This window comes from Podarcis erhardii (genome assembly GCF_964252035.2).
Source record: "Podarcis erhardii genome assembly, chromosome: 13".
Classification (NCBI taxonomy): domain Eukaryota; kingdom Metazoa; phylum Chordata; class Lepidosauria; order Squamata; family Lacertidae; genus Podarcis; species Podarcis erhardii.
The window spans coordinates 43045002-43070869 of NC_138502.1; the positions used below are offsets into that span (position 1 = coordinate 43045002).

Consider the following 25868-nt stretch of genomic DNA (forward strand, 5'->3'; position numbering starts at 1 on the left):
GATGGGCGGGGTATAAATAATAAATTATTATTATTATTATTATTCCTCCGGTTCAGCCTCTGAATCGGATTCCCAGGCCATCACAGTATCTCCTCTCAGCCTCCTCTTTTCCAGGCTAAGCGTACCCAGCTCCTTCAGCTGTTCCTCATAAGGCTTGGTTTCCAGGCCCTTGATCATTTTGGACACGTTCCAGGAACATCTTCAGGAATTAAAAACATGCCCACTTCAGAGATGAAGACAAGCTCTTCCTTCCCACCCACCAGACTCCATTGACTCTCGTTGGCTTTACAAACCAGGTGGAAGTGAGGTAAACATAGGAGCAGAGTCCAGGGTAGACCATTCTGAGGAAGGTGGCCCCAGACTTTGGCCCTCCAGGTGTTGCTGAATTAAAGCCCCATCAAGCCAACGGCCAGGGATTATGGGAGTTGTAGTCCAGGAACATTGGGAGAGTCATAGGTTACCTATACTGTTCAAACACATTTCAGGATAATCCCTGAGGTAGATTACCATCAAAGATAGCTGAATCTCCTTTCAATGACTACAAATGCCTTGCCTGTCTTCCCAGCTTTGACAAACTTGGCACTGAGAAGTTGGGTTTTGTTTTGTTTTTTCTTCCAAAAAGGAGCCTTTGAATTTCAACCCATGGCCAGGGACCTACTGCTAGTTAATTTGGGAGTTTATGAAGCTTTTATTCAAGCAGCTTACTGAGAGGATGCTATTTAATGATTAATAAAGACCTCAAAAATTTGCTTTAGTGAGCTTCATTTATGGTCAGAACTATTATGCTAAAAATAGGATTAATAAATTATGAAGGCTCCCATTCCTGACAGGGAAAATCACTGCAGCAATGTATTACTCTTAACTTCCAAGGTGCCCATCACTTAATAGTTCATTATCAGCCATGGGCAAGGAGAAGAAAGGCAGCCATTATTATTTTATTCAGGACAGGCACCTTCCAGAACCCCTAGCACACAATCATAGGTACATTTGCCCATGCTCAGAGGCACTCCGGCTTCTTAACGGACCCTTGCGCCAAGGCCTTGCATTACAAAACACAGCTGAACACACCAGACAAAGGAATGGCATCCAGTAATCTAGTGACTAAAAACAACAACAACCCCGAATATTTGGCAAACGTCTCCTTCAGCATCCATGCTTCGCAGTGCAGACCAAATATGGAGCAGCAAAAGGAGCTATTGAGGAGGGAGAGGAGGAAAAACAGAACTCTGCGAGGAAGAATTGTTCTCTTAATAAGGTTTTCATCTCATTGGGGGGAGGCAATTTATGTATTAGAAGCCTAATAATAATCATACACTGACGGCAAAATACCTAAGCTCCAAGGAATAATTTGGCTTAGCGGGCAGGTCATGCTAAGCGACTGACCGACTTTTGTCCCTCACACAAAACAAAACTTGCTAACTGCCAAATTAGCCCAAACATTTTGCATTTGGGGATGTGGGAGTGAGCGGGGGGGGGGGGGGGGTCAGGGAGGAGGAAGAGAAACAGAATTAAACACCTCAGCCCGAAAATTTATTATTATTCAAAATCTTTCGGCGATCGTTGTGGTTTCCTTCCTTCTGTAGATTCCCGATTCTGGCAAAATATATGGGGATAAAAGGTTTCATATCTTCCATCCGGATACCCTCCCCTCTCTTGCGCATACACACGCATGCCCTTTTTACCAATGAAGGCCTGGATGTGTGGGGTTTGGGCCTCATGGACGACCGTGGCCTGAGATAACCCCATGTCGAAATCCCAGACCAAGCAGAGGCTGGAAGGGAGATCCTGGAACACCAGCTGCTGCCCGGCCAGGACAATGGAGCCGCTGTCCTCAAACCCAGCGCAGTTAACAATTGTGCCTTTTTTATTTCATTTTGGCAGAGAGGATGAACAGGCAGCCTCGGCTAATCCTGCTTGTGAATAGATCCCTCGGTGCCAGAGCAACTGCGGCACTCAGCCCGCTAACTTGGCTACCAAGCGTAGAAAGCAGCCGCTGCAATCTCAAAAGTCCTGAAGTCCTGATGTGTGTGTGTGGACAAGGCACTGGCTGCTCAGAGGAGAGGTAGAAAATGGAGACCCCCCCTTTTTCGTCATATGCAGAGATACACCCGAGGCCTAGCTCAAACCAAGACCTATAAGCAGGGTTGGCAAATTTGTGGCCTGAATTCTGCCAGGTGCCCAAAAAATCTGGAGGGTTATAGGTTAGCCACACCCTGATCTCAGTGGGTGCTACCATGGTAGATCACAGACCCTCTAAATGCCCCCATTTCCCAGGGATTTACAGAAGCTGTCCCGGTTTCTGATTTGATCCCAGAATGTCCCACTTTTCTTTAGAACATCCTCGTTTTCGCTGGAGAAATGTTGGAGGGTATGGAGTTATGCGACCCCAAAGCCAAGGAGATAAGTAACTAGGCAAACTTTAGAAGACATCTGAAGGCAGCCCTGTATAGAGAAGTTTTTTTAAAAAAAATGTTCAGTGTTTCCCCTAATTTCATCAGAGAAATGTTGGAGAGTATGAGATCAGCCTAAAAGACATTTGCTCAACTCGGGGGGCTCTGTCCCCAAAATCCCTTTGCTCCCCTTAGTTAGAAGGACATGACTGCTCCAGATTTTGTTTTATTTTTTCTTAGTCCTAGAACACCTGACCATATGCAGAGGTGGTTTCCCACACAACCAAATCACACTTTGCAGGCAGGCTTGGACCCCAGAGCCACCACATCCCCTTAGAGTTTTGCATGCATTTGATCCAGAGAAAAGTCCTTCGATGGCACCAGAGGGTGGAAAAAGTTAATGGTGGCGGTGAAAATTAAATTGGTTTGTGTTTTAGGAAGAACGAGCTTTACACCCATCAAGAACCTAAAACGGTACCCAACCCCAATGCTGGATTCCCAGATATATTAGGGAGCATGGAGTTATTATTTTGATTTGCAAGAAGAAGTTGCTTGACAAACACAGCCACCTCTGTTCCCTTCTCTGGTCCGGGGCCAAAAGTCAGCAGCTTTCTCCCTCTCCTCCTCCTCCTCCTCCTCCAATCATTGCAGATTTGTCCATTGGCAACAATCTGTGGCTTGACCTCACTCTCTGCCAGGGCCCTTAATGAATGCTAATGCGACAATACTTCCTGGCCTCTTGACACACATGTACGCTGCGCTCCTGTCTATCAAGCCCATTTCTCCAAATCCTCTCAAGAGGGAATTTGCATGGCGGCATTTCCATACCTCCCGATAAACGTGCCTGGGTTCCCGCTGCCCCAAAGCAACATCGTCCAGATACAACGTGGGAAGGAGAGACTTCAGACACAAATGCGCTTTGAGGGAAAACGAAAGAATGACTTCTCTTTGGCGCAAACGAAAACCATGCAGCGCCGCGGAACTGGAAGCCAACAGCAGCAATAAATTGCCAAAACAATGTCCTGGTTAATTTACTACCCGTGGCACAGAAGTGGAGCTGTCCTTCCTTCTCCTCCCCTCCTTTTTCCCCAGGGAAAAGATATGACGAAAAAACTCCCACCCAAACTCTGCTTTGGCATCAAGCTCAATGCAGTGGTCAAAAGCATTTCAAGCAACGAGAGAGTGTGAAGGCACGGCAACAGGGGGGAAATGGGCTCCTCCCGTGACGCTGGGGTGGCTCTGAGAGGTTCATTTGTTTCTATCCCATTTCTTGAATCATACGAAGCAAATGAGAGAGGCACGGATGTCCTGCAATTGAAGGCACTAGAGGGTGTGACTGAGAGGATGCTGTGAGGAAAGATGGCTCCTGACGACACAGCTCCTAACCTCTCCAACTTTCCTGCCAGCCACCTACCTGGCCGTGCCTCACCTGTTCAGTAGTGAAGCTACCCCATGGTCCAAGGCCTTAAATGCACTTCTGTTTACCATTCCCCTACAAAGCGTTTCAGCCTCCCCCCAGCCTCTGCTACCATCTTTCTCCCGCCTTTCCCAAACCGACGCGCACCCTACCCACACCCGCCGCCATTTTGTCTTCTCAAATGACCACCTTTTTTTTCTGCCAACCCATCCGCAGCTCTTTATTCCGCGACCGGACCTGTGCGGGAGCGCTAGCCCCGCACTTCGCCTTGCGCATACAATTCACAAACACGCACGCACACACATGTACACATGCTAAAGGCATGGCTTGACTGCCCCACGCCATGGCTGTACAAAGAGGCCAGTGGCCCGGGCAACCTACACATCATACGCTAGCTCCAAAATAATTGCTCTGAAGAGAATAAGAAGATTTCTGCCCAACCCCGCACCCCCGATATCTGTGCCTCACGCAGAGATGCGCTCCTTTTCCTCAGAGGTCATCCGCTACCTGAGCATTTTCTGTGTCCTGTGCAATACTAGCCCCACATCCAGACTTTGTCAATGTATGCATAGCATTTCGCGGCTTCAGGCAGAAACGTTTTTCCGGGGGAAGGCTGCCTGTTTTCCCTCGGGCCTACATCCCGGGGAACGGCGCAGAGACCTCCCCCTGACCAAATACTGTACAAAGAGATATGAACAAGACAGGCAGTGCTCTGCTTCAGCCCCTGGGGGCTCTCCTCTGTCTCCTCTCACATCACCGAGCAGCTTTTGGCCCGGTCTTTGCGGATCTCGGGGTCAGTCAACAAGTCCGTCCGAGCGGGCAACTGCGCCGCCCGCTTCAGCCCTCGCTTTGAGTTGCTGCGCTTGAGCTGCTTGTGGATACGGTTGACGGACGCCAGGGTGGTCACGTGGAAAACGTCCCGCACGCTGTTCTCCGAAACCTTGGAAGAGCATTCCACGTACGCCACGGCGCCCAGCTGCCTGGCCAAAATGCTGCCCTGTGCAGGGGGGGGGGGGAGAAAAGCGCCAAAACATTATGCCAGAATTTGGCCCCTGTATTTATTCTTCTGCTTTTCCCCTCTCTCTCTCACCTTGGTTTCATAAGCCTCCCCCCCTTGATTTTGCCAAGACCTGCTCCCTTCCGTCCCCTAAAAAAACAACGCACAGTAGAGTTTGGATTTGATATCCCACTTTATCACTACCCAAAGGAGTCTCAAAGCGGCTAACATTCTCCTTTCCCTTCCTCCCCCACAACAAACACTCTGTGAGGTGAGTGGGGCTGAGAGACTTCAGAGAAGTGTGACTAGCCCAAGGTCACCCAGCAGCTACATGTGGAGGAGCGGGGAATCGAACCCGGTTCCCCAGATTACGAGTCTACCGCTCTTAACCACTACACCACACTGGCTCTAATCCGTACTCCTAGCACTAATACACCAGATGCTCTCGGCTCACCACCTTCCCTAGACGCTGCTAACTCCATGTGTTTCTTTAACATCACAGCTAGCAGTTAATTTTAGTTTTTTTCCCTAGAAGGTAGAAAGAGAGCAAAGTGCTTCTTTTAAAATATATATATGTATAACAAAACGAGCAAGGGAGGAAGGGCTGGTGTGTAAAACTAGGGAGGTGTGAGAAAAAGGCTGGGGTTTGTGAGTGCCGGAGTGCAAAGCAATGTTAAGCACTCGCTTTGCTGGGTTGGCACGAAAGGCGTGTGCAGAGACTAATGCTCTCAGCTGCCATTCGGCTCCCCTCTGCCCTCTGCCCCCCCCGGGGGGGAATGTGCAAAAGGAGCATCTCAGAGTGCGCTGCCTCTGGCACTTTGTCCCTTCCTGCCTGGTGCTTCAGATGCGCTTGCCTCTGAACATACGGAGTTGGGGTTTTATTCACCTTAGTTTCTGTCTTGCTCATTTAATTGGCCACAGGGTGAATTGCAGTGCAGAGAGGATAGAGACGAATTCTTTAAAAACGTGACCATATATGGGTTGGGAAAGCACCCCCCCCCCCATTTTGCAGATTAATTAGCAGCCCTGAGAACATGGGCTGGCTCGTTAGCTCGCATCACCTGCAATTACCTGCCCTGCGGTCCTTTTTCTTTTTGCTGCCTTCCACTCATTTGCTGCCAGAAAACACTTCTGGGGGTAGGGAGTTCACACACACACACACACACACACACACACACACACACACACAAGTGCATAAACCAGAGAAGATAAACGTAGCTAACATACACTGGGTGCTTGTAGTCAACTGGGGAAATACATGTGTTTGGCTCCTGCACATGTCAGGTGCAAAAATCTATGCATCCTTCAGACTTCTGAACCCTAAGTTTTTAATGTGATCCATGTGACGGTCACCTCCAGGCTTGACTACTGTAATTTGCTCTATGCAGGGCTGCCCTTGAAGCTGTCCCAGAAACTCCAGTGGGTGCAGAATGCTGCAGCGAGGCTTCTCACGGGGTCTCTGCCACGGGAGCATATTCACCCAGTGCTTTTCCAGCTGCACTGGCTCCCGGTGGAGTACAGGGTCAGATTTAAGGTGCTAGTTTTGACCTTTAAAGCCCTTCACGGCCTAGGACCCTCGTACCTACGGGACCGCCTCTCCTGGTCTGCCCCACGGAGGACCTTAAGGTCCATATATAGCAACACCCTAGAGGTCCCGGGCCCTAAGGAAGTTAGATTAGCTTCAACCAGAGCCAGGGCCTTTTCAACACTGGCTCCGGCCTGGTGGAACGCTCTGTCTCATGAGACCAGGGCCCTGCGGGATCTGATTTCTTTCTGCAGGGCCTGTAAGACAGAGTTCTTCCGCCTGGCCTTTGGTTTAGAATCAGTTTGATTCCCTCTCCCTCTCCCTCTTTCTTTTTCTTTTCTCCTCCTGTGAAGAGGCTGCATCCTAATGTTTTAATGTTATATCTTAATCTTTTAAATTGTATTTCAATCAACTTGTTTTTATTATTGGTTATTACCTGCCCTGAGCCCAGTCTTGGCTGGGGAGGGCGGGGTATAAATAAAAAATTATTACAGTGGTGCCTCGCAAAACGAAAAGAATCCATTCCGCGAGTCTCTTCGTCTTGCGGTTTTTTTGTCTTGCGAAGCAACCCTATTAGCGGCTTAGCAGCTATTAGCGGCTAAGCGGCTATTAGCGGCTTAGCGGCTATTAGTGGCTTAGCGGCTTAGAAAAAGGGAGAAAAAAGCAAAAAACCTCGCAAGACGTTTTCGTCTTGCAAAGCAAGCCCAGAGGGAAATTCGTCTTGCGAAGCGCCTCGAAAAACGGAAAACCCTTTAGTCTAGCGGGTTTTTCGTCTTGCGAGGCATTCGTCTTGCGGGGCACCACTGTATCATCATCATCTTCATCATCATCATCATCATCATCTCAAGGCCAATGATCAGTTTTTAAAAGCAGAGGTGCTACAGGGGGTGGGCGGGCTCAAGCCTGCCTCATATCCACATCTTCTGGCACCAAGGACTTCCTATCTCACTTACTTGAAATGCACCTTTCGCCTGCTCAGAGCCAGTCTCTGTTTTCATGAGCATATCTTGAAATCGAGGCCTAACACTGAGTTACGCATGGTGAGCCCAGGCTATAAGTAAAACAACAATGACGACAACAACAACATACCTGCTCATGTGTGACGGGGATAAGGCGCTGTTTGGAAAGTTCCCGTAAAGTGTTCAGGTCGGTGCGCATGTCCAGTTTGCAGCCCACCAGAACCACCTTGGCGCTGGGGCAGAACTCCTGTGTCTCCCCCTGCCACTGCGGGGGAACAAAATCAGGAAATAAAGAACAGCGGGGTTAGAAAAACTGGCTGAATCACCTGCTGTCAGGGCTGGAGTCAGACGCACGTCAGCATGAGAGACGCAAGGCTCCGTTGTCAGTGAAGTTAACTCTCAATTCAAGGAAACGGCATACAATTCAGTAACATTTCTCAGCAGGTCTTGCCCCCTATGGAGCAGTTGCCAGGACTGAAGGCCCCTGCCTTCCACCCCGTCTAAGGCTCCTCCTCTCCCAGATGTTTCCCAAGCAGTCTCAAACTGCGTCTGTGCACCTCTGGCCTCCATTCTGCTCTCATTATCCTGCGCGTTCTTGGAGACCAGCGGGGAAGGGAGCTTGTCGCAGCTGAAGAGGGAGACTCCCTGGATTCTTCATCAGCCTCTGCTTCATCCTTTGAGTCTGAACTGCTCCCTGTCACCGGCTCTTCCTGCTCACTAAACCCTGTTGCCCCTTCAGCATCCAATTCTCCCTCTGACCTCCCCTCAGTGTCCCACCACCAATCCCCGGGCTCTGATCCTTCCTCCTCTGGGGTTTCTCTTGGGGCTCCCACCACTCCTCTTCGGTCCAGCCAGTCCCTGACACCTCTCACCTCCATTATGCTTCATTTGCCATTTTCCATTTGCCATTTTTTAAAAGCGCTCTCCGCCGTAACACTTGTTGCTATTTAGACGAGCAACAAAATACAACCGGTAATGTTTTTTCATGCGATGCCACATTCCATAAATCAGCAACAATACTGAAAAGCAGCGTTCCAGGAAAGGAAAGGGCGTTGCTTGCCGATATTCAGCACATAAAAATGATACACTACCCCTTTGCAAAATTTAGATTACACGCTGAAGATTTCTGTTGTAAAGCTTTCAGGTTCTGACATGTTCTCTTTCAACAGTTTTTGCACAATGCCTGGGCTGTTTGGGCATCTAAATAATATATTGGTAGAGTCTGTCTTATTTTGCTCAGTGATGATGGCTCTGCTCTCTGCATAAACTCCAAGGCTTCCTTTTCTTTTCGCTGCTGTGCCCATTCCATGACTTCATTGTCGCACCACCCCAGGAACAGAAATTGGTATTGGCCAACGTACTTCAGTATTCCAAGAATCTCTGCTTCAAACTTCATCTATAAAAGCAAGTTTCTAGCCCGTGAGGCTGAAAACACTTCAAAGTGTGGGAAAGTCTCCAGTGTTATGGGGCTGGGCTGAGAAGGATTCCGTCAGTGATGGGGAACTGCTACACAGCCTTGAATAAATCTTTGGAGGGGGTTTTTCCTACCAGCAAATAACAGAAGCACAAATGGGAAAATTCAGGATTATTTGCATTGTTCATACAGATTTCTGGCACAGAATTTGGGTCACTTTGGTGGCTCCACCGAGCCTCAGCTCAGTAGAAATCAAGTCTCTACAAAGTTGTTTATTCAAAGAGCGTCAAATGGCTTCCCTTCCCCTCTGGCCTTACAAGCTGTGTGGAGTCAAAGCTCAGTGGGAAATCAAAAGCCGGTTCCTATTTTGCAGCCAACTCCAGTTTTGCACCCAACGGGCAGCAATTACGAGGGCTCCCCCCCCTCCCCGATGCATTCACATTTCAGCCTGGGGGCACAACACTCCGCTTTCAAAACCTCCCATATTTATATCAGTATCAAAAAGCTACACCCCCGATTTCTGCTTCACAGCACCTGAGGTACAATTTCTGCCACACAAGACTGTGCAGTGTTCACTGGAGGGAAGCAGAAAGCTGTTCGGAAAAGAAGTCCTATGGGACACCCATTTGTTCTAAGCTTCAAAAAACCCTCAACACGTTCCTCTCAAAGCCTCTGGGAGGGTTGCTGCAGAGACAGACCGAAGGTGAGCAGTGAAGGGTATAGATGGGAACAGGAACAATTTGCCAGAACGCGCAGAGATAGCCCATTTCAAAACCCTCTTAGTGTTTCCCCCACCCAGAAGTCCAGAACTCAAAGTCACCAGTGGCGTAGCGTGGGGGGTGCAGGGGGGGGCGGCTGCACCGGGCGCAACATCTGGGGGGGCGCGCGCTCACAGTCGCAGCTCTCTGCCCCTACCTGGCTCACTCACTCTCTCTCACTGCAAACAATACATGTGCTTAGGGGGTAAGGGTTTCTTTAACTAATCTAGTGGAAGAGACTCGAGTGCTAAAATCCATGGGTTAGGGGGTGCAAATCCACAGCTTAGGGGGCGCAAATTACTTGCCTTGCCCTGGGTGCTGACAACCCACGCTACGCCACTGAAAGTCACTGAGCATGCAGTTGGAACTAGGTGGGTTCCAAGTCCTGAGGCATCGACTTCTGGGAACTTCTAACTAAAATAATATAAAGTTAAAGCCTCACCCACAGTGTCACGTAACAGAAACAGCTCTTGGCTCCAGCCGTTCTGATTTAAAGAACGAAGAAGCTAAATATGCAATGTTGCCAGGCACATTTGGGGCTCTCGGTTATGCTGGCCATAATCCACAGCTGGCACAGAATATTCCGCAAATAGATGTGAGAAGAACAGCATGCAAGAACAGCATCGCTGTTCCATTTGCAGTCTCCTGTTTTCGCACGTGGACAGCGCTCCCCGGATAGCAGCATTTGCCGGCAAGTTGTCAGAGATATTCTAGGCAGGAGAACTAGAGTCTTTCCCCTGGAGTCCTATCCCCAAATTCCCAGAATGCAAGCTCCAGAAGGGAAACTATGTCAGAACCAAAGCTTAGAGCCTGTTCTTTTTCTTCTTCTTTGGCGACCACTTGTAGCCAAGTAAGATTGTCTTCCATAAACACGGTTTTAACAACAAGTCCGTAAGTGACTGTGGAGGCCAATTCTGGACCCACACGTCCTTCCACAGTGGGGACATTGGTTTCCGGGCGGGAGTTGATCACGGTGTGCATTTGCCAAGCATGCCTTCCTCTTAGCAAGTTTCTCCCTTGCATCCTGAGTTTGAGTGTCTTCAAAGCCAGCTTAGAGCACAACTGTGATTCTGGAGTCCCGCTGTATCTTCTAAGATGTCAGCTCTCCCCAAACTGAAAGATCATCCTCTGCCCCATCCCAAACTCCCCAGTATATTCTAGCTGGCTCACCTTTTTAAGGACGCTGTCCAAGGTCTCTGGGCGGCTAATGTCAAAGCAGATGAGAACAGCATCCGAGTCAGGATAGGCAAGGGGGCGCACATTGTCATAGTATGTTGAGCCTGTGTGAGAAACACACATAACATTAGCTTGTTTGTATTGAGATTATACATGGCATTTGGCCTTTTAACTCAGAGGGCTTATCCCCTAACAGCTGAAACAGAATTCCACAAAGAGCCGACACATTTTTTGAAATTAAAATCCGGAAATTTCAAATTTGCAGGACTGAATGATAAATGGTTTCCAGTAGATGGTAAGTGACCTATGCACAACTCCACACACCCTGGTGGTTGTTTTAAAGCTCCTCAACTCATAATTAAGAAACTGTTTAAAAGAGTGTCTATCAGATTTGGGAAACATGTGCATTTAAGTGCTTTTGCATGCGGTTTGGTCAAGCATTCCCCCTCCCAGTTCATTTCAACTTTCCTGGGGTGTGTGCAAACCTGAATGCCCTCCTAATTTAGATTAATTTAATTAATTTGTATACCACCTTTCATTTGTTGATTTCAGGGAGGTTCCCAACATAAAAAACTACAAGATACAAAACACGATCTATCCAGTTTGGAGGCCCAGAAGGTTCTCAACCTGCAAAATGAGGCAACACCTTTTTTTAAAAAAAAAAGACAGAACTACACACAGTTTCTAAAAACCCCGGTTTGCAGAAGTAACGCGAGTGCAGAAGGCTTAACCCCTTTCCCCGCCAAAGTGTTTTCCAATGGTTGCTTTCCCTCCAGCCAGAATTGCTTTAAGTTTCAGAGCCCAGCAGAGGAGAAATCCAGGAGACCAGGAATAAAAAAGCATTGTTGACCCAGCGCTTAAGAAAAGATTGTGGGTCTAGCAACTGGCGTCTGACCACCAAAGCAGACCAAGGGTAATAAGGTAAGAATCGCCACGCAACAAAATTATCCCTCTCCCTGTCTAAGAGTCTCCAAAGCCCTGATAGACAGTTGGCTTTCCTGAATATCTATTTCCAAGTCCCAATTCCGTCATCGTTACCCATTGGGTGTCCATGGGCAAATTATAGCTTCTCAGTTCCCATCTGTAAAATGGAAACAACAACTGGTCTTAGAGGGCTGGGAGCAGTGTTCAAAATTAGCCAGATGCCAGGCACATTTTACACCTGGCTATCGGCAACTAACAACCAAGTCAGGATGCCTGGGCTCCAGGATGGTGCCTGACATCTGAGGATCATTGGATCGGGACTGTTTTCACACACAAATACCCCACCCTGTAGAATTCTATCAGTTATATTTTATCTGCTCAATCACAATGATCTCTGGAACCAAAATGCTTTTTCTGTGCAGCCTGAGCAGGAGCAGTCAATAACATTATAGTTACAGATAGGTAGCCGTGTTGGTCTGCCATAGTCAAAACAAAATAAAAAAATTCTCTTCCAGTAGCACCTTAAAGACCAACTGAGTTAGTTCTAGGTATGAGCTTTCGTGTGCATGCACACTTCTTCAGATACACTGAAACAGAAGTCACCAGACCCTTCTATATAGTGAGAAGGTGGGGAGGGGTAATAGTATATAGAAGGGTCTGGTGACTTCTGTTTCAGTGTATCTGAAGAAGTGTGCATGCACACGAAAGCTCATACCAAGAACTAACTTAGTTGGTCTTTAAGGTGCTACTGGAAGGAATAACATTATAGTAAACTGTAGCAGCTTGTCTTCCCTTAATCCACCCCACTGCCCTGCACACAGTTCTGAAGGATATTCCTACATTATGAATGGTCCAGGTCACCATTAAGAAAAAGAGCTAGGAATAGCCCTATATATATATGTGTGTGGACTGTGCCTGGATCAAGTGACTTTTCCTCCTTAAGCTCTCAAAGTTCTTAAGCTAGATCAAGGTTGTCATTTGAACCAGCCAGATGTTTAACTGAGAATCAACCACAGCCAGCCCATCATTTGAAAAATAAGACTTGCCCCAAATGGCAACTAGACATTCCGTTTTGGCGAATGTAACCTGGGTTTAAGGAGCCATTTGGCACCTAGCTTCTATATCAAACATTGGCTGTAGTGGCAATTATAAACAGATGCTGTATATTGCTTTGTACTTTCGAAGTGCCATGCAGGAAATTTCATGTGGCCGTGGACTGGAAGCCAGGGAACTAACATCCCTTCTGTTTAGAATAGGTAGCCTGAAGTAAATTCCCCCACCTTGCTTTCATCACGTAGAAGTGGTGCCAGGATACCAGCGCAGCAGAGACCATAAATTAAAGGTAAAGGGACCCCTGACTGTTAAGTCCAGTTACAGACGACTCTGGGGTTGCGGCACTCATCTCGCTTTACTGGCCGAGCTTTCCAGGTCATGTGGCCAGCATGACTAAGCCGCTTCTGGCAGACCAGAGCAGCACATGGAAACGCTGTTGACGTTCCCGCTGGAGCAGTACCTATTTATCTACTTGCACTGGCGTGCTTTCGAACTGCTAGGTTGGCAGGAGCAGGGACTGAGCAACAGGAGCTCATCCCGTCACGGGGATTCGAACCTTCTGATCAGCAAGCGCTAGGCCAGGGGTCAGCAAACCTTTTCAGCCATGGGCCGGTCCACCGTCCCTCAGACCATGTGGTGGGCCAGACTGTTTTTTTTGGGGGGGGGAATGAATGAATTCCTATGCCCCACAAATAACCCAGAGATGCATTTTAAATAAAAGCACACATTCTACTCATGTAAAAACACCAGGCAGGCCCCACAAATAACCCAGAGATGCATTTTAAATAAAAGCACACATTCTACTCATGTAAAAACATGCTGATTCCTGGACCGTCCGCGGGCCGAATTGAGATGGCGATTGGGCCGCATCCGGCCCCCAGGCCTTAGGCTGCCTACCCCTGCCCTAGGCTCTGTGTTTTAGACCACAGCTCCACCCGCATCCCAGGCCATAAATTAGCAGGCTGCAATTATATATTCTGCCGAAGATGAATCCACAACAGCACACGCCCCTCCAAAATGCAAATGGGAGCAAACGCTTTGATTTGAGGCACAAATTGCCAATGCCTCACTAGACAGCAATGGTCTGTGGCACAACATTTTCGGAGGTTTCGGTTCAGCTGCGTGAGAAGAGTTCAGCTACTTGGGAGGGAGGAAGGAACAGGTGCTTGCTTATAATGGACGAAGGGAGGGAGGGACAAACCAACGGGCGATACCTCACCGCCCAGACTGGACCCGTTCTGAACCTCCCCTTATCTTAGCAAGAAATGTCCTCTTCTGGATTAGTCCTTAGGGATGGGAGCACTTGCTACTTCACAGCTGAGGAACTGCCCCTCCTGGATAGCAGCTACTACTACCAGCAAGAAATGACCAGTCCTTCATTTCCAAGGCTGGGGATGAGCTAGCTGGATGTGATCTCTGACCTGCAATCTCAATTATATCTCGAATGACTGCGCTGACTCGGTGGCGAGGGAGAGGAATGCTCCAAGAGCTGAGATGCACTCTATTACTATTTCCAGTGCTGGAGCACCGAGCCCTTCTTCCCACACCAGAACAAAGTGTGCAGGGTGAAGCAAGGTGTCATGAGATGCGTGTGGCTGCCGCCAATAAACCAGCAGCTACGTGCCTAGCTCTCATCTCCCCTTCAGTGTCATGGACCCGCTGGATGCAAGTGAATGGTGGGAGGCCCTCCCGGGAAGAAGGCTCAGAGTCTGGGGATTGGTGGTGGGATGATGATAAGTGGTGAGAGGGAGATGAGGGAGAAGACTGGGAGGAGGAGGTGCCGGAAGCTGAAGAGGTATCAGGGTTTAGTGAGCAGGAAGAGATTGTGGCAGAGAGCAGTCCAAAATCAGAGCCAGAAGCTGAAGCAGAAGAGGGAGGCCAAGAGGCAGAGATGAGTCAGGCTGGTGAAGAAGCCAGGGAGTCTCCCCCTTCTGCTGTGACAAGCTCCCCTTCACCCTGGTCTCCCAGGACCAGGAAAGGTGTGAAGTGAGAGGAGCAGAGACAGGTGTGCTGGCGGAGTCTCATATTGCTTGGGAAGGACCCAGGAGAGCAGGAGTCTTAGGCAGCCATGGGAAGGCAGGGACCTTCCGCCTCCACAACTGCCTCATGGGGGAAAGACCTACCAAGAAGAGTTGTTGTGCTCCTTAGGCCTGGCACTCCTGAGCTGGCCTTGTTTCTGCTAATAAGGAGTTAACGCCACTTACTCCGTGTGATTTATTGCTGGCTCGCTCCTGACATTCTCTAACACAGGGGTAGTCAACCTTTTTATACCTACTGCCCACTAATGCATTTTTCTTGATGGTAAAATTTCCTTACCGCCCACCAGTGCTGCAGTAACATGTGGCGTAGAACCCCCACCGTCCAGCTGGAATCCTGAAACGCCCACTAGTGGGCGGTAGGGACCAGGTTGACTACCCCTGCTCTAATGTCTAGTACAACATCCATGACCACCTGAGATCCCCATCTCAGCTGGTAGGGATACGGATGGCGCTGTGGTCTAAACCACAGAGCCTAGGGCTTGCTGATCAGAAGGTCGGCGGTTCAAATCCCCATGACGGAGTGAGCTCCCGTTGCTCAGTCCCTGCTCCTGCCAACCTAGCAGTCTGAAAGCACGTCAAAGTGCAAGTAGATAAATAGGTACCGCTCTGGCAGGAAGGTGTATGGGACGCGGGTGGCGCTGTGGGTAAAACCTCAGTGCCTAGGACTTGCTGATCGTAAGGTCGGTGGTTCGAATCCCCACGGCGGGGTGAGCTCCCGTCGTTCGGTCCCAGCTCCTGCCCACCTAGCAGTTCGAAAGCACCCCTAAGTGCAAGTAGATAAATAGGGACCGCTTTATAGCGGGAAGGTAAACGGTGTTTCCGTGTGCAGCACTGGTGCTGGCTCACCAGTGCAGCTTCGTCACGCTGGCCACGTGACCCAGAAGTGTCTTCGGACAGCGCCGGCTCCCGGCCTCTTGAGCGAGATGAGCGCGCAACCCTAGAGTCGGTCACGACTGGCCCGTACGGGCAGGGTACCCGGTGGGATGGTAAACGGCGTTTTCGTGCGCTGCTCTGGTTCGCCAGAAGCAGCTTAGTCATGCTGGCCACATGACCCAGAAGCTGTACGCTGGCTCCCTCGGCCAATAAAGCGAGATGAGTGCTGCAACACCAGAGTCGGCCACGACTGGACCTAATGATCAGGGGTCCCTTTACCTTTATCTCAGCCAGCGACCACTGAGAGGGGGGGGGTAATGTGGAATGGTGTGGCACTAAGGAATGGGACACGGCTGTACTTCATGCCACAGGCAGGGAAAGGGGAGAAGTCAAAAGGCAGCGGCTGTTTTCGGGAGCAGCTGCAAGAGCATCTCGTAATGTCTACTTCTGCCCTCAACCGGTTACAAAAGCCAGGCAGAGCTGCCTGCAAAGTCCCAACTCATCCAAGTTGCTACTCTCTTGCCAGGCCAAGGACTGCAACGAACAGCTGCACTCTGCACCCAGAACAGAGCCAATCCATCATCTGCTCTGGGAGATAGTGACATTCGTTGCACAGGGACGGTGGCCCGCTCCGGTTCAGAAGCAGCGATGCCCAATTTTGCTCTTGGCATCTTGTAGCTCTATGCTGTGCCAGGACCTGATCACAGCAGCCAAAGTGCCAGGATATCAGAGAGAGAGTTTGACTGCGGGGCCACTGCGCACGCTGAGCCAAATCGACAAAATCCAAGCATTACAAAGGTGGGTGGGACACAGGAGCTCATCTCTCCCGATTGCTGCATGATAGGACTAGCCCCGGACATATCTACCCAGAGCTCAACGTGCCACTATCAGGAGGGCTGGGCGCTCTGCACACGTGCTCCTGAAGGCACAGCCCCGTTCGCTGTAGCTGCTTTTCAAAGACGGCGCTGTGGGTTAAACCACAGAGCCTAGGGCTTGCCGATCAGAAGGTCGGCGGTTCGAATCCCCGCGATGGGGTGAGCTCCTGTTGTTCGGTCCCTGCTCCTGCCAACCTAGCAGTTTGAAAGCACATCGAAGTGCAAGTAGATAAATAGGTACCACTGTGGCGGGAAGGTAAACGGCGTTTCTGTGCACTGCTCTGGTTCGCCAGAAGCGGCTTAGTCATGCTGGCCACATGAGCTGTATGCCGGCTCCCTCAGCCAGTAAAGCGAGATCAGTGCCGCAACCCCAGAGTCGGTCACGACTGGACCTAATGGTCAGGGGTCCCTTTACCTTTACCTAATGTTCAAATCCAAGTCCGGGAAGAGCCCAAGCCTGGGGATGGGGAAACAGCAGCAAGGGAAAGATTCTGCTGCGTCTTCCAAGCAAACAGGGCAACGCTACAGAGAAGAGATCTAGACGCACAGTGCTAGTCTGACACAAAGAGGGAGCCCTAATTGCTTTTGCAATGAGTCACCTCTGAAGCACAGCACACAATGACAGGAGCATTAAAAACAAGCAATATTCTTCACACAGCACCATATGTCTCCAGCGTCTTAAGGAGACCAACAAGTGGTATCAGACCCACAAACAGTGTCAGAAACTCAGATATATAATCTAATCACCAAATGGCCTAGGTCACAATAATAATAATAATAATAATAATAATAATAATAATAATAATAATAATAATTTATTATTTATACCCCGCCCATCTGGCTTAGTTTCCGCAGCCACCCTGGGCGGCTCCCAGTCAAACGTTAAAAACAGTACAGCATTAAATATTAAAAACTTCCCTAAACAGGGCTGCCTTCAGACGTCTTTTAAAGATTGGATAGCTGCTTATTTCCTTCACTTCTGAAGGGAGGGTGTTCCACAGGGTGGGCCCTCTGCCTGGTTCCCTGTAACCTCACTTTTCGCAATGAGGGAACCGCGAGAAGGCCCTTGGTGCTGGATCTCAGTGTCCGGGCTGAACGATGGGGGTGGAGACGCTCCTTCAGGTATACTGGGCCGAGGCCGTTTAGGGCTTTAAAGGTCAGCACCAACACTTTGAATTGTGCTCGGAAACGTACTGGGAGCCAATGCAGATCTCTCAGGACCGGTGTTATGTGGTCCCGGCGGCCAGCCCCAGTCACCAGTCTAGCTGCCGAATTCTGGATTAGTTGTAGTTTCCGGGTCACCTTCATAGCAGATGGATCTGATAGCTGCCCATGGAGGCGCAGGTCAATTCTGTGTCCAGGGCAGCTATTTATCAGATCCATCTGCTGTGCCAGACAGTCCACGGGCAGGTAGGGTCTCAGGCTGCATAGCAGATGGATCTGATAAATAGCTGCCCTGGACACAGAATTGACCTGCGCCTCCATGGGCAGCTATGAGTCCAAAATGACTCCCAGGCTGCGCACCTGGTCCTTCAGGGGCACAGTTGCCCCATTCAGGACCAGGGAGTCCCCCACCCCACCCCCATGGAATATCTTGGCACTTTTTGGGGATGAGGATGGTTCATTTCATTTAAATACCGCTTTATATTCCAAGGAACAAATCTCAAGGTTTACAACACATTAAAACATCAAATAAAACAATCCAGGAAAAAACCCCAAAATTCAAGCTTCAAGGGAAACATTTCAGATTCTTCTCTTAAGTGACATTTTGCTTCCCCCAGTCTGGCATGCAGAGATCTCCACACCGTCGCAATTGGAACTGCACCGGCGGCAAAAAGCGCCTGGCGCCTGGCTAATTTCTAACACCGCAGGGTGGAACTGCAGCTTCTCCTGGCGAAAGTTGAACTGGAAAGCTGCGGGAAATGTTGGCATGGAAGCTCAAACAACAGAGGTGTGAAAAGGCTGTGGTTCTCTGGTTCCAAAAGGCCTCCCAAAGGCCCCAATCCCTCTGGAAAGGAGCAGCATCTTCATATTTTCTCCCTACGTATATCGGACGTCTTTCGTTTTCCTGGTGCAAGGAAAACATAGTGCTTTCCCTTAAGGCTGGTCCAGAAGCTACAACTGATAAGGAATGCTGCAGCAAGGTTGCTGACGTTTCCTTTTGCTAACATGCAACACCATTGCTGAAAGAACCGCACGGGCTGCTAATATGCTACCAGAACAAGTTTAAGATCCTGCTTTCAGCAGACAAAGCCCTGAGCAACTTGGGATCTGATTATCTTCAGGATCACCTAACCTTACATACCCCTGCCTGGTCGCTGCATACCTTGAAACAGGCAATGCTAGCGGTGTCACAAGCTCCTTGCATCTACAAAGAAAACTCCCCAGGGCTTTTAGTGTTGTGGCACCTGCCCTTTGGAATGTTATCCTGGTAAATTATCAGGCAGGCGTCAACACCACTGGAATTTAAGCACCTGCTTAAAACAAGTTTGTTCAGCTAGTCTTACTCCAGTAAAGTTTATTTGATTTGTTGATTTGTTATTCTATGTGTTGTTATTCTTAAAAAACAGAGATATCCCCTTGCCAACAAAGGTCCATATAGTTAAAGCTATGGTTTTCCCCGTAGTGATGTATGGAAGTGAGAGCTGGACCATAAAGAAGGCTGATCGCCAAAGAATTGATGCTTTCTAATTATGGTGCTGGAGGAGACTCTTGAGAGTCCCATGGACTGCAAGAAGATCAAACCTCTCCATTCTGAAGGAAATCAGCCCTGAGTGCTCACTGGAAGGACAGATCCTGAAGCTGAGGCTCCAAGACTTTGGCCACCTCATGAGAAGAGAAGACTCCATGGAAAAGACCCTGATGTTGGGATAGATGGAGGGCACAAGGAGAAGGGGCAACAGAGGACGAGATGGTTGGACAGTGTTCTCAAAGCTTCTAACATGAGTTTGACCAAACTGCAGTAGGCAGTGGAAGACAGGAGTGCCTGGCGTGCTCTGGTCCATGGGGTCACGAAGAGTCGGACACGACTAAACAACATGTGTGGTTTTTTTAACTGGTGTAAATTTACTGGCAGTTTTTACGCTGCTCATGGTCTTGATATCTTTAAAAGCATTTCGTGGTATAAAAATATTTATTCCCCCCCCCCCAAGTACTTTGCGGGTAAAGAGAAGCTGTTGCAAATTAGAGAAAAGCCAAGCAACCTGTCTCCTTGCACTGGCGCAACTCTATCCATCACAAAATAGTCCAGGAGGAATAAGAGGGCTTGGATGGCGCCCAAAGGTGCATTTTCAAAAGCTGCTCTAATAATGTGAGGAATCGGTTCCTCCAGATGAAAGCCGTATAATCTGTCAAAACCAAGGTGACACTGTGCTGATCAAACCTCAAGCACCTGGGCACCGAATATACGTTGCTGCCTCTGAAGAATTTGATTCTTTTCCTCCGGCCTTTATGTCCATTACCAGCAATCACTCTCATTTCAACCGCACATTTTAGCTACTGAACGGTTTTCACATTCTGCCTCCACTGCGAGATTGCCAGGCTGCTGCAGAACAACTCGCTCACAGCCGCTCTGCATGAGCTACGCAAGTGGCTTGGGATCTGAGCCCAGGCGTCACTTAATGTCCTAGAGGGGAAAGAGGGACTCACGCCTGCTTCAAAACTGTGCTCAGTCTCTGCCTCTGAAGTTCTTTCCCCCCTGTTAGAAACTCAAATATGTAAGCTAGGGGCCAAATGGCTCCTTAAACCAAGGTTACAGCCGGCCAAAACGGAATGTCCAGTTGCCGTCTGGGGACAAGACAGCTCTAAAGCCTTATTTTTCAAATGATGGACTGACTGTGATTGCTTCAAATGACAACCTTGAGCTGGGTTAGGAACTTTGAGAACTTAAGGAAGAACAGTCACTTGATCCAGGGACAATCCACATATACCCATATTTTTCACTCTATAAGACGCACCAGACCATAAGACGCACCAAGTTTTTGGAGGAGGAAAACAAGAAAAAAAATATTCTGAATCTCAGAAGCCAGAACAGCAAGAGGGATCGCTGCGCAGTGAAAGCAGCAGTCCCTCTGGCTGTTCTGGCTTCTGGGATAGCTGCGCAGCCTGCATTCGCTCCATAAGACGCACACACATTTCCCCTTACTTTTGAGGAGGGAAAAGGTGAGTCTTATAGAGCAAAAAATACGGTATATCGGTCTATTCTGACCTCTTTTTCTGCTCCTGCTGATTGATGACTGCTTCTGCTCAGAAAAAGCATTTTGGTTCCAAAAATCCATTCTGATTGTGCAGATAAAATATAACTGATAGAATTCTACTGGGTGGGGTATTAAGGGTATCAAAACAGTCCTGATCCAATGATCCCTAGATGGTGGAGATGTCAGGCACTATCCTGGTGCGAGGCATCTTCACTTGGTCGCGAGTGGCTGATAGCCTGGTGCAAAATACGTCTGGCTAATTTTGAACACTACCCTCCATTCCAGATTGGGGGGGTGGGGGGAGAACCTACTTCGTATCAGGCCGAGGGAAAGCAATGTACTGAACCCGACGTCCCTATAAGAATCCAGTGCAACTGAAGAACCATTGTGCAGTTTCTTTTCCCAGTAGTGATGTATGGAAGTGAGAGCTGGACCATAAAGAAGGCTGATCGCCAAAAAATTGATGCTTTTGAATTATGGTGCTGGAGGAGACTCTTGAGAGTCCCATGGACTGCAAGATCAAACCTATCCATTCTTAAGGAAATCAGCCCTGAGTGCTCACTGGAAGGACAGATCCTGAAGCTGAGGCTCCAAAACTTTGACCACCTCATGAGAAGAGAAGACTTCCTGGAAAAGACCCTGATGTTGGGAAAGATGGAGGGCACAAGGAGAAGGGGACGACAGAGGACGAGATGGTTGGATAGTGTTCTCGAAGCTACCAGCATGAGTTTGACCAAACTGCGGGAGGCAGTGGAAGACAGAAGTGCTTGGTGTGCTCTGGTCCATGGGGTCATGAAGAGTCGGACACGACTAAACGACTAAACAACAACAACAACAACAACACCCAAACACTATTTCGGTCCACATCCCCTTCTCCAGCCTTGAACACCCCACCACCAAGCGGAAAGGGATGTACCAAGCTTATCCCCCACTCCCCAAAAAACAAAACTGCACAAGAAATAGCCGATCAATTGTCCCCATGCCAGGGCCTGCCAAAGAAAAAGCAGAACCAGCAGACTTTGGGTCAATAGAATCTAGACTGGTCCCCAGGCTCAAGCCGGAAAAATCCACCACCCCATTATCTAAGAAATGCAGTCAGCCTGGATTTACCAGAAGTGGCCTGGAGTGCGAACACCTCCAAAAGCCAATTAAAATAGCTGTGAAGGTCTGGCCAGTTCACTAAGGAGCAGCAGCTAAAACCTTGCCAGAGAGAGAGCGAGAGCACTGCAGAATGAAAGGATCTCTCTTCCAAATTACTCTCTTTTAGCCTGGATTACTCAGTCTGTATACTAATAAGCAACATGTGGTTAGGGCACTAATTTGAGCCCTCCTGCATAGTCCCTGTGATCCAGCTTCAGGTGGAAAGGGAAGAGGAAGCAATTGTGCATGTTTTCTAAGTGCAGTGTTTCGAAAACAAAAAAATGACCACGGATGCACAAACAGCAATGACCAGACCCCAGAACATGACGATGGAAGAGGCTGGTACAGAGATCAACATTCATCAAGTGTTCCACCATCCTAGTCCAACCATAGTTCTCAGGGGTGGAGCAAATCTGGGGCAGAAAGCCAAGCAAGGGGGGAATGATCAGGAACACAGAGTGAGATTTCCGCACACCCCTTGTTTGCAGGTGTCACTTACCCAGACTAAACTGATCCAGTCAGCAAGGTTTCCGCTCAGTCACTAACAGCGGCAGCATTCAAACCGGCTTTTAACTGCAGCTGCAAGTGAAGCCACAACACAGTTGCATCCCATAGAACCAAATGGAGCAAACCATGACCCCTACGGCCAGGCAGCGCATGTTTCGGATTAGGGTTTGTCTGCAAAAGCTGCACGTCTGCCAGAGGGCTATGAATCAGCATGCAACCAAGCCAAAAGCTTAGAGAAAGGAGACCCAATAAGTAAATGGCACGATCGCTCCATTGGAGTCTGCCTGGGAGCTTGCAACAAAGTCAGTGCGAGGTGGCTCTTCCTAGCTCACAAGGTTCAGAATGCGTCCAAGGCTCTTCTTTGTGGACGGGAACACCAAGAAGTGAGGAATGTGCAAAAATGGCATCAGGCTGCGCACGCAAATGTCGTGGAAGGGAGCATGCACTAAAATGGAATTTCACACAAATCCCAAGTGTCTGTGATTTGGGGATTTTCTCCTTTTGCTTCTTCACCCACCCAGAAATAAAACAGAATGGACCACTGGTTCAGTCGAGCTCAGTAATGTCTTCTACAGCTCTCCTGTGCTTTAAGTTAGGGACTCTCTCCCAGCCCTACCCAGAGACGCTGGGGGGCTGAACCTGGGAACTTTTGCATGCAAAGGAGGCAATCTGCACTTGTGCTAGGGCCTCCCCCCTTTTTAAAAATAATAATAATAATTCCACTCATCCCTCTCTCCCGACAGATGCTGTTTTCACAAGAGGTTTTGGAGCTGCTGCATTACAGAGCAGCCACAAAACCCGCAGTAACAGTTCTCTAATGATCTGGAATTGCTCATCATTTCAGCAGAAGCAAAGTCCTCCATGAATGTCTCAGAGTTACCATTCAGATAGCTTTCCCCCACTTAACCAACTTGCTCCCCTCTGTTTTCACCAAGACCCCTGCTGGCATTTCTGCCACGCAAGGGAAGTATAAAACCAGACACACAAAAACACCTCCTCCTGGGAGACTAAAGCCAAGAAATGAACAGCTCATCAACTCCCAACGATTCCTTCCCAATTCCTTCCACAAGGCTGGAATTGGTTTCCAATGATTTCTCTTGGTGCTGGTCAAATGCGCTCTGGGCGACCCAAAATGGCACAAAATGCTCCCTGCAACACACCTTTTCATGCCTGGCCCAATACCTCATTTTATTCCTTTTCTTTTCTTTCTTTTTTGTGTGTGCAAAAATCACTATCAGTTATACCGTCCCCATAAGGAACAAGGGCTGTGCGCCACAACATAAAATGTGGGGTACCTCAAATCCACATTAAGGATAGGCTGTCTCTTCAGAGACACCCCAGCAGGGAGATTCTCTCAAACGCTTAAGGCACAGAGTTTTTCACCTTGCCATGGAAATTTCACTTGATCAGGCAATAAGCACCCTAGTAACTAACGCGGGTGGCGCTGTGGGTTAAACCACAGAGTCTAGGGCTTGCTGATCAGAAGGTCGGCGGTTCAAATCCCCATGACGGGGTGAGCTCCCGTTGCTTGGTCCCAGCTCCTGCCAACCTAGCAGTTTCAAAGCACAAAGTGGGAGTAGATAAATAGCCACCGCTCCAGCAGGAAGGTAAACAGTGTTTCCGTGCACTGCTCTGGTTCGCCAGAAGCGGCTTAGTCATGCTGGCCACATGACCCGGAAGCTGTCTGCAGACAAACGCCGGCTCCCTCGGCCAATAAAGCGAGATGAGCGCTGCAACCCCAGAGTCGTCTGCGACTGGACCTAACGGTCAGGGGTCCCTTTACCTTTACCTTTAACTAGTAATAACAAGTGAAAAAGTATCTAAATTTTGCACCATGACAACACTATTCTGCAAGCTGAGTAAGTTAATCAAATCAAGTACATTTCTTCCATAATTTATTCTTCTTCTGCCCCTGCTCCAAAGACCAGTTAGAGTCATTTCCATTACTTCCCTCCCACCTTGAAGCATTTTCACAAGATGTTGCCCAGATGCTTTGCCCAGATGCCCCCCACCCTGCAGCCATAAGGGCTAGTAATTTAGCATACTCAAAAAATGCAAGGCATTGGATTCCTAGGGTGCTGAATGTTCCCTTATAAAGCGAGATCCTTGAGATCTGGCTGTCAGCAAAGGGCAGGAGAGAGAAACCTTTTGCAGAATCAGGCTTGACTGAGCAGCTACTTAGCTCCTACATTGTCAGGTGCCCTCAAAAGGGGAACGAAGAGCCAGAAGGATAGGGAGCATTTAAGCAGCAAGGTCTTCCTAAAGATGACTATTAAACAATAAATAAGTGCAGAAACAGATCAGGAGCCTCCGACAGCTGCTTAACAGGGCAAGATTTCCCTAGCATGGAAGCACAGTGGGGTGGAGTGGGGTGAAACTTCACCTGTTGGGTTTCCGCCTGTCATACAATTGTTTGAGCCTCAACTGGGGGGGGGGGAGAGTTGAGAATCCTTCCAGACTCTCCCCCACCCTGCCAAACAGAATGGGAACTGGGGGTGTACTTAGAGCCCCGGTACGCTCCACAGAGCAAGCATTGTGGCAGAGTCAATCGCTTTCCCACAAGTTACCATTCACTTGGTTGTGCTCCAGCAGCCATTTCAGGATTCCCCATGTGATGTCATGGCAACGCCACATGCAAATTTCAAATTGCTGGGGGTGGGGAGCGAAGACTTCCATTTATCTTCTGAGCAGGCAACCAAGAGCAGCCCCCGCTGAGACACGGACAAACTCTGCAACCGCCAACGACATTCTGGAGCCCAGTTTGCCCTCCGCCATGGCACCAGCATCCTCGCAGAAACGGGCCCCGAGAAGGGGGGAAAAAACCCATCTGCAAAAGGGTGCATTGTCTTCCCGCCCTTGTCATGTTTTTATCGCACGCCTCGAGATGCTTCACGAAAGAGTGTCTCCTTCTTTTGCCAACCAGCAAGGAACGTCACCGACTGTGCAAAGCCACAGCAGATTTGACGCCCCAGTTTCCATTCATCGGAGGAGGGGGAGAAATGAAAAAGCAATGCAAGTAAACAAGAACTCAAGGAATCCTTGGGACATGTATGCGAACACCTGGTTCCTTCCATTAGTCTGCAAATGGTAGGAATGGAAGGTCCAGAATTTGAAATATGGCCCATTCTCCAAGCAGAGTGCGGCCACCTTTACATTTCTTTGCAGCCCCTGGCGTGTTAGCAACATATCATCCAATGCCTCTTCTTTATCATAATAAGACAGCAAATGTAGTCTGGTGCCATTTCTAAGCCCCAAAGCACAGAGTTCAAATTTAACCACCCCTGTTTTGAATCTGAGGCTGTGAATTTGTGATCATCACAGAACTGGAAGGTGCCCCAAGGTTCATCTTGTTGAACCCCCTGCAATGCCTGTTTTGAGAACAGAAGAGGTATAAGTAGGTTGTTAGTTCTTTAGCAGGAACTCGGGGAACCTTGTCCACGGGAGCCCCAAAATCCACCTAGATCTGTAATCAATAAAATTGTGGCCATCTCTCATCCAGATCATCGTCTGCTTGAGTTTATTAATCACATCTTACATTTAAACCACAGAGCCTAGGGCTTGCCGATCAGAAGGTCGGCGGTTCGAATCCCCACAACGGGGTGAGCTCCCGTTGCCCAGTCCCTGC

At 48.9% G+C, this 25868-nt stretch overlaps 1 protein-coding gene across 1 annotated transcript in view; it reads right to left on the reverse strand.

Moving 5' to 3' along the window:
• Window positions 1-915: 915 nt before the first annotated feature.
• Window positions 916-25868, reverse strand: part of RND2 (Rho family GTPase 2) — a 41511-nt gene continuing 16558 nt past the window's right edge. Inside the window, exons 3-5 of the mRNA XM_081838257.1 lie at window positions 10631-10740; window positions 7419-7553; window positions 916-4804 (exon numbers count right to left, since the gene is read on the reverse strand). Of these exons, the coding sequence (XP_081694383.1) occupies window positions 4556-4804; window positions 7419-7553; window positions 10631-10740 (494 nt within the window). The 3' untranslated portion in view covers window positions 916-4555. The remainder of the gene's footprint in view (window positions 4805-7418; window positions 7554-10630; window positions 10741-25868) is intronic.